At 37.2% G+C, this 9,602-nt stretch overlaps 1 protein-coding gene across 1 annotated transcript; it reads right to left on the bottom strand.

Moving 5' to 3' along the window:
* Nucleotides 1–1,148: 1,148 nt before the first annotated feature.
* On the bottom strand, nucleotides 1,149–3,772 carry LOC111910407 (pectinesterase/pectinesterase inhibitor PPE8B). The gene is made up of 3 exons (XM_023906257.3): nucleotides 3,005–3,772; nucleotides 2,067–2,639; nucleotides 1,149–1,980 (listed from the first exon to the last, which is right to left on the bottom strand). The coding sequence occupies exons 1-3, from the start codon at nucleotides 3,339–3,341 to the stop codon at nucleotides 1,289–1,291; spliced, it is 1,602 nt and encodes a 533-aa protein (XP_023762025.1). The 5' UTR covers nucleotides 3,342–3,772; the 3' UTR covers nucleotides 1,149–1,288.
* Between the last annotated feature and the right edge of the window lie 5,830 nt (nucleotides 3,773–9,602).

Raw genomic sequence — 9,602 nt, 5'->3', positions numbered from 1 at the left:
ATTTATCAAAAGGCTTAACATTTAGATACGAATAATGCTAAGATAAAGTTTTGAGAAATTAAATAGTCTTCTATTTCTTTTTTATTCTTTTACCCATTTAAAATGTTGACATGTTTCATATTTAAATAAGATTAATAATATTTTAATATACTTGTTATTATTTGAAATAGATAAATAGATAGAAAGATACGTAGGAAGAAAAGTAAGACGATTTTTTTTTTTTTATTATTATAAGAAAACTCCTCTAATATTTTATTAGGTAAAGTAAATAAATCTTCATTGTTAAGTAAAACATATAATTTCCAACTACACGTCTTTCAACATATTATATAAAGCTATATTTTATTCTATTATATTATCAATAATATATTTAATCATTTGGTTGTCCATCATGGATTAAGCATATGCGAACACATGGGAAAAACAGGATAAGGTGTGGATAAGTGACTAGGGATAGATGAGTAAGTCATTAGAATTATGCTTTTCGTTTAGTTTCTATTATACATGATACATTTATCCGAACGAACAGAAAGATCATTTATGGGAAAACCACGTACAACCACACCAAAATAATAACAACTCAGCGGAAACACTATTATAATAAAATATCGGTTTTGTTACATTAAACATAACGTGAGCTTGAAGTATCACATGGCGGGGCTCTTCCTTTAGCTGTAACCACTTAAAAGTCAATATATAAAGTGATCAAATTTCTGTCCATTTGCAATTGATTACTTACCTATAATCTTCAAATCACTTCATTCTTTGTTCTTGCACTAAGTGTGTATGTGTTGGACATATAATTCGCAGTATAGTAAAAATACTTGTTCCTTCAAATATTCTTCACCGTAAACCCAAAACACACATGACTCCAGTTCCATATGTTGGAAACCTGTCACTAAAGATCTGTTGGAAATTGATCGATAGTGATAAATTTTTCTGTCACTAATTCTGTCCGAACAAACATGTTTTAGCGTTTACCAACAAAAAAGTTTTCTGTCACCGTTTCTGTTGAGGCCGTCGGCATATCCCCGTTCTGTAGTAGTTTTGTTAACTTAAATTTTATTTGCAGGTCATTAATATTAGCTTTCTTGTATAAATTCGATCCAGTGATCCACAGCAAATAAACTTTGGCAATAGAACTCACATTGGAAGAAACGAGCTTTGCTCAAAGTATCATACATATATATAATCATCGATAAGAAATACGAAGACCAATACACCGGACTAAAGAAAACAAAACGTAAAATTAATAAAGAATATTTAAAGTTTTAACTATCAATTATGATCAAACCACCAATCCTGCTGTATACTTGACTCCCGTGGATGGCAACCATGCATTTCCTAAAAGGAATTGTGCCACAGTGAAGTTGTTTGCCTGACTCGACTCATTAATGGCATGGAGTCCAGGCCATTTGACTCGACTTCCTAAACCAGCGCCTGGACCATAGTTCATGTACTCTGCATAGTAAAGAGTATCCAAGGCAAAGTCACCGTTCCATTCAAGCCACCCTTCAGGTTTAATGAGGCTACTTATGTACGATTGCATGAAGATTGTTCGCGAATACAGCTTCCATGGGCGTCCAAGGTATGTGGAAATACTGGAGTTAAGCAACTCAGGCTCTACAGATATGTTGGAGAATTGTATAGCAAACCCTGAAGGCTGAGTTGGTTCCTTACGTCCCTGAGCTGTAATGGTGTTCTTTTGGTTAGAAAGTCCCTTCCTTGCTAGAATCTGACAATTCTGGAACACCACAGCACCATCTCCGAAGATGAAGTCAACGGTGCCTGTGATTAAACATTCTCTGTAGAATTGGCGCATGGAGTGGGCGTACAGAGTGTCCTGGTAGCCGGTGATAGCACACCGGAAAACAACCGAAAGGTCGGAATCTGATCGAAATGCAACCGCTTGGTGCTTCTCAGGCCCTGCGGTGTTCTCAAATCTCATATCACGAGCTATAAATCCTTGCCCCTTTACAGCTGCGGACATGTAGTTAATTACGTAACATTGATCAGCTAACATAGAATTATAGCTTATTTACACAGCTGCTTAATTGTATACGTACCGAATGTAGCAGAACGATAAGTGGTCCAACCATCAATGAAACTGTGGTTACCGGTAATAACGGTGAGATCCTTTCCATCACCAATCATCATGATGTTCGTTTTCTTCTTACCGATCTCTACATATTCATGGTATACTCCCTTCTTCACGTAAATCACATAGCGCCGGTTATTATGATCAGGGACTGCATCGATGGCATCCATCACCTTCGTGAAGTTGCCGCTACCATCTGCCGCCACAACAACATCAGCTTCTATGTTGCTGCCATTGGCTTGGAGGAGTTTCCGGTCTTTTGCTTTAAGCCAACCAGGAAAAACAGGGCCATCAACACCCCGCAGCTTCCTCCTCCCAGATGGAACCACATGATCGGCGTTGGTTAATGGAACCTCACGTATCATGCCGATGATATCACGGACTAACGACGTGACTTGTTGAAGACTACCGCCTATCACCGTCTTTACAAAGCTGTTTGTTCCCTCAAAGCCATCCATGCAGGTGTCTTGATTACCCAGTGCCCCACCAAGCCACGTCCTCATATCAGCACCCTTGTTACCGGTGCTGTTATAATATTTACCTTGAGTAAAGTAAAAGTAAAAGAGTAATAGATGAATTAGTAAAACATTAACATCGCCATTAATATATCTAATGATGCATACGGACCACTCAATGAAGATATAAGGTTTTGCTGTATAAAATCAGAAACTTTAAAAAAGCTCACATGGCATGTTTTCTTTAATATAGTTCCTTCCACTGGTGAACAACGAGTAAAATAATAATTGCAATTAATACATGCATCCAAATTTCGCAATTTGAAAAGAACAGAACTGAATAACAAAGCTAGCTTTGAGCTTGTATAATGTTGGATCATTTGCACATAACGTGACATCACTAGTTACTAAGCTTAAGTAATTTGTTAGAGAAACGATCAAGGATATATACCAGTGGCGGGGTTCTGGGTAGTAGAGAGAGTCCAGGTGAGTTCATCTGCAGAGAAATCGAGGAGATCAAGGCAGTCAGCAATGGCATTAGAAAGCCGGAAATCGCCACCAAAAGCACCACTGAATTTGGAGACGATGGAGATCACTTCTCGGACAGTTTGAATAGTAGACGTGACAGATCCCACGAAAGCAGATCCGGGAACTTTCAAGCACTCTGCGTCGACATATACACCCTCACTATAAGCAGCAAATGTGGGAGTAGGATGATAGCAAAGAGTAGAAACAAGTACTAACAAGAGGACAAGTTTGGTCCCTCCGAAACAACGAAGAAGAGCCATGTACTTTGCTGGAGGAGAATTATAGGAAATATCGATACCCTTATTAGTTACAGGACGACAATAGATCAAACCACCTCCCAATTTAATAACTTGTATAATCCGACTACCCGGTCTATGGCACAGGGGTGGGTGGGTGGGATAAAATTTAATAGGGTATGGGAGACAGGTGAGAGATATTTAATGCATGGGACATGAGATCGAAGATCGGAAAGAGTGTCACAGTGTGCGTACGTGCTACTAGCGTCGGTGTTAAAAGGGCACCTTAGCTCCTCCGCCTGTGGAAGGATTCTTTGTAATGCTTGCCAGCCTATATGCTTTCCTTTTCCTTCTTTAACCTCTTTCCCTTTCGTTATCTTGCCCACTAATCTTATTCTCTCTCTGTTTTTCCAATTAAAGCTATGAGGCATAAATGTCAAAAATGTCAACCGAAGATTTACTTCTGTCCTCAATTATTATGTTGATCTTCGATTCGATTTATTTCGAGAACAGTCACCATCTTTTCCTCTCATGGGATTATGCACGGTGGTTTGGTGCTGCTTTATGTTATCACTTGATAAAGAAAAAGTTTCTACTTATTGCTTTATCATAACAATAACAACATGTACGTTCATGTATAGGCATCTTTTTTACTTTTAGTAATTCGAAACAACAGGCCATGTTCTGTGCAAAAAGATGTCACTGAGATAGCCTTTTCCTAAAAGAGAACTATAAATAAATGATAATGCACACAATTACTGATGAGTGTAGACGCGTCATGAATCATTTAAGACACAAAATTAACTGCACTGTAGGACAATGTTCCTCAATTAATTCAAGAAAATGTTGGCTTTTAATCATACTTGAACCTATATACTTAATGGGAAAATGTCACTGTGTAGCTCCACAAAGTTACACATTTTGGTTTAAAATGTCTCTTATGTTATTTTTTGTTTTATAAGGGCATGAAGTCACATTTAACCGGCTAATTTTGGATTTTGACCCAATTCAACCGGATTCCTTGCCTAGTTATCACTCACCTCAGTTAGCGAGTCTACTCATCCAACTCGGATTACACGTCACCGACTCACGAACGAGTTGGCTTGCTTGGGCCCTAAGGGTTCAGTGGTCCCCTAGTATATAATTGAAGAATCTGCTGGACAAAACCGTAAATTATTGTTACCATTTCCGGCCAAACACTAGCCGACAACCATTCAACAATACTCTTTTTTCCCTTTAGTGTCTTCCATGGATCCTACCCCACCACCATCACCATATACTATAAACTCCAATAACTTTATAAGATCAACAGATGGGCTTAACTTGAACGATTTGCACACGATCTCTGTGACTGTGGTGAAAAGATAGCTAAGCAACAAGGTCAGGTCGAGCGTATGATTGAGGAGATGGGTCGCGATTACCTTCATTCCAAGGTGGATGTCCTCAACATGCAGCAAAGGTTCGACCATGTTGAGAAGCAGATTAAAGCGATCACACTGTTGGTTGTGGGTGTTGTCGTCGTCGTCATGCTCCTGATCATGATTTTCATCATTCACTTGATAATCAACAAGTGAATCTCATGGAAATGGATTGTAGTGGTATGCTAATCTAGTGCTTGTAATCTACTGTTAGGTTTAATGGTGTTTCTTGTTATATATGCTATTAGGGTTATGTGTGTTTCGTTTGTGTTAGTGGTAATCGTTAGTGTATGTAGTGGTACTCCAGTGGTGGTTGTAATGGTACATTTTGGATGTATTTTGAATTCCTGGTTACCTGTAACATGCATTTTGGTATGATATTGGTGAAATATAATTGAAATGAATGGGTTATAATTTTTTGCATTCATTGGTGTAGATTTAGGGTAACTTTTTTTTGCCTTAGTTAATGTTAATTAAGTGTGTTTGGTGCACCAACTATGACAGATGTGCATGAGGTCAAACAAAGGGGTATTTTCATCATTTCTTCTTTATAAGTAGTTTACTTCCTTACTCGACAATACCTTTCTTTTTCCCTGTGATTGTTTGCTTTCAGAATTATAGAACACTTGGAATTAACGAAGCGAAAATAGTGAAATGCTTGTATGGATGTGTCGCCATAATAAGAATGTCTTCCACTCCGTCCAACCCTGGAAGACCCTTCTATGCTTGCCCCACTAAGGTGTGTGTTAGTTTGTTCACTATAGCCCTAATTTATTAGTTTGTTCCATTCTCAGTCTCTCACTCCAAAATTCATTTTGTTAGGGACCTCGTAATGGTTTTATTTGTTGGGTAGAAGAAGCAGATATTAAGAATATGAGTGTTGAGGCAGTTATGATTGCAGGTTTGGCTAGGTCAAAAAAGAAGCTTAAATCAACGATTTGGAAGCTAAAGATGTGTTTAGTTGTTAGTTGGATTGTTTTCTTTAGCATAACTGTTTACAAGTTGTAATAGTTTGTTGATGTTAATTTCCTTTTTATAGAAAGTACTCTATTGTCCATGTACCTTTATTTTAATTTAATAAAAAAACAATGGGTATGTTAGATGGGATCCTATGTTACATTCGTAGTTTATTTGTTGATAATGACATTGTAAATAGCTTCACCTTGAACAAATGGGACCATATGCAGTTAAACTAATGTCAAAAAAGGACCCTAATACCATGTATATCCATCACTAACACACAATCATAAGCACATTAAAACCATTAAAATTACAAATGGTTGTACATAACACCAAACATCCAAACTTATTTCGAAACATCATAAGTACATAACACCAAACATCCACACTTAATCTGAAACATCACAATTTGATCCTAAATAAAAAGTACATAATGACAGACATTGAAATTTAATTCCTATTCAAGTTCCATTGGCATGTCACTAGTGTTGCCTTCCCCATCCTTACCCTCAACCCTTATAGCAAGTTTTTTCTTGATTATTCTTTCAGACTTCTTTCTTTTCTAGATAATTATCTTCTTACCCCTGCCTCCTTGCTCATCTTTACCATCCATTTCCTTTTTACCATTTCTTCCTTCCCCATCATTACCATTAGTGCCCTTATTACCTCTAGTTCCTTGCTCATCTTTACCATCCATTGCCTTCTTACCACTATTTCCTTCTCCATCATTACCATATGTTCTCTTCCTTTTCTTTACCTTGAGTTTTGTTGGTTTTTTAGCTTGAGAACACGTAACCTTGTTATGTCCTACTTGCTTACATACATTACACATAATTTTTTCCCAACTGTGGACACAGTATGTCTTGCAACCCTTTCACTTGCATCATTTCTTCTATTAACTTTAGGTCTACCTGGCATTTTTCTCTTCAATGGTGGCAAAGGTGTAATGAATTCCATAGATGGCTACATATTGCTACCATTCATCCCACGCGTTGGATACGTGTAGGTGTTCTTGTAAATTGCTCCATAGTACATTAAATCCACATAATTACCAACATCACTATTTAGGTATGAGATAGTTGCAACTGAATGCACACATCCATACCCATTTAGTTGCCACACTCTATATAAACAAGTCTTCTAATCTGTATCCACAACATAAGACTGCCAAATTTCTTGTTTCAAACTGGTTTAAACCAGTTGGTAAAACCTGCAAATACCTATTTAAATTCTATACAAGTTAGTATATAGTGTAAGTAATCAATTAAAATTTAAAATTAAAGTTAATACCTTTGAGCTCTTTTCAACTGATTCAGTAGGATTTTAATAGTTGGACATGGTTTATAATCAGGCCATGAACAACCTTTGATGGTCAGACTGAATTGCCTCTCCATAACATACAACCTAATTTCTTCTAACATTGTGGTTATTGGTTTTTTTCTTGCATCTCTAATGACATTGTTAAAACTTTCAGATAATCCATTTTCAACTGCATCACACATCCTCCCCTCTTGAAAGAAAGCTCTACACCACGATTTTAGGTTCTTTTCCATAAGGTAATCAAATGTTGTAGGATTAAGTAGTTGTATTTCCTTCATGGTTGCATTGAATAAAGGCTCAGTGGATACCTTTCAAAACATCCTCTCATAATGTACACCACTGAATCTTTTCCTAAAGTTGGCAACAATATGCCTTGCACAGTGTCTGTGTTCAATAGTAGGCAATACTTCCTTCACAACCTCCAACAGCCCCTACAAAATATAAATTTATCTGTTAAGAAAATATAAATTCATTAAGAAATAATATTAAATTGTATAGTAAGTGACATAGCTTATGTTGATCTGACATCAGGGTAATACCAAAACCATTTTCCATTTCTAGATCATCTTTAAGATTCTCCAAAAACCGTTTCCAAATTTATTTGTTTTCCACACAAACAACTGCCCATGCTATTGGGAAAATATGATTATTAGCATCTCTTCCTATGACACATATCAACTCTCCACTACATAACCCCTTTAAGAAACAACCATCCAAGTTTATTACCCTTCTACAACTGGCTTTCCAACCTTGCTTCAGCCCCTCAAAACATATGTAAAACTTACTAAAAAATGTCTTCCCATCAGGCATACTGTTGACATTCATTTTGACAGTTGATCCTGGATTGGATCTTCTTATCTCCTCACCATATGACCAAAGCGTGGCATCATGCTCAACTAGTGTGCCTTCAATTAGTTCAATTACATACTTCTTTGCTCTCCTACACTATCCCATACTCACATCAATTCCAAATTTTTGTTTCACTTCTTTGTGATGTAGCCTAACCCTCATTTTTTGTTTTTTTAAGAATTGTGTTGTGAAATGGCTACCAATCCATGCATAGTTTACAATTGACCCCATTTTAAAATTTCTTGCACAATTATGCTCATCTATACGAGACTTAATCTGGAAAGAATTTTCTTCACTCATCCATGAAGCCCACAATCTAAACTTGCATTACCCTGAACAACATTTAACTAAAAGCCTCCTACTATCATTTTTTAAAGCACAATTGATACCCTTTAGCAATAACATCATTACACAACATATGTTTTAACTGTTTAGGACTTTCAAATCTTATTCCTAACATAGTGTTTTGCGTTTTGTAATGAACATTTTCATTAAAAGTTGTTACCTCCTCATGAATTGGCGCATTTTCATCCATCTGATCATATGGATCCTCATGAGGTGGAATGTCTGGAGTTGACTGCTCCATGGGGCAAAGCTTGTTCAAAAACGCATCATTCAAGATCTTGTTCATTGGAATGCAATCATCATCTTCAATGTTATCGTCCAAATTACCTTGCACTTGCACTTCATCTAGGTCAATGCCTCCTTCTGTCTCAGCATGCAACTCTTCTATTACTTCACCTAAACCAGAAAACATGTCCTCGAGGGTGCATACTTCAGCTATCTCATCAACAATACATTGATGAACATTAACACCAACATGATCTATGTACACAAAAATTACACAACCACAATCATACCCTACTTCGATCAACTCCTGGTAGTCTTTCTCAGTTGCTATTATCCTCAATCCATCAGGGAACTCAATATCGGGCATGCAAAAGTACACATTAACGCATGTCTTGTTTGCGAATCTTTGAATGAATAATAGAAATTCGTTTTTGACAATTCCAGCAAAATCCACATCCTCAAACCTTTGCTCCGCTCCATCTGACAAAATTGATAATTGGATACCTCGTAAACAAACCAGAAAAATGAAGATCGATCTTCATGTAAATAGCCATAACAAGAATCCAAGGAAGACTTTTTTCGACGAACAGTAGAAGAAAAGAGAAGAAAAGGGCAGATGAAATCGAGTAAAGAAGAATATTTCTTGCAGAGGAAGGGTTGGTCTCATCTAACAATACATTATGTGGCATGTGATTTGGACGTATGAGGTGGCTTCTGAAATGACATGTAAAAGAAAACCTGCTAATTGGGATGGGGTCACCGGGTGACCCCTTCCCTTTTTAGAAAATGGCCTTAAAAGTCGGTTAAATGTGACTTCATGCCCATATAAAACCAAAAACTAACATAAGGGACCTTTTAAACCAAAATGTGTAACTTCGTGGGGGCTACAGTGACATTTTCCCTACATTTAATAGAATACAGAAGCTTCCGATGGCCGAATCCGTCACAAAATGCCCTTTACCGATAGAATTTCGACAAAAATTAATACTGTAACACTTGATTCCCGGTATTTTTCGACAAAAATCCGTCACATTTAATTTAAGCATTTCGGTATTTTTCTCTAGGACTCGACAAGTTGGAGGCCCAACTCGTCGAGTAGGGTCGTGATCCGCGGGCATTTTAAGTGACCTACTCGACGAGTCAGGAGACTGAATCGGCGAGTAGGCGT

Source organism: Lactuca sativa, chromosome 5 (genome assembly GCF_002870075.4).
Source record: "Lactuca sativa cultivar Salinas chromosome 5, Lsat_Salinas_v11, whole genome shotgun sequence".
Lineage (NCBI taxonomy): Eukaryota > Viridiplantae > Streptophyta > Magnoliopsida > Asterales > Asteraceae > Lactuca > Lactuca sativa.
Note: the sequence above shows the minus strand (reverse complement) of the source record. Positions and strands in the feature narration are given on the sequence as shown.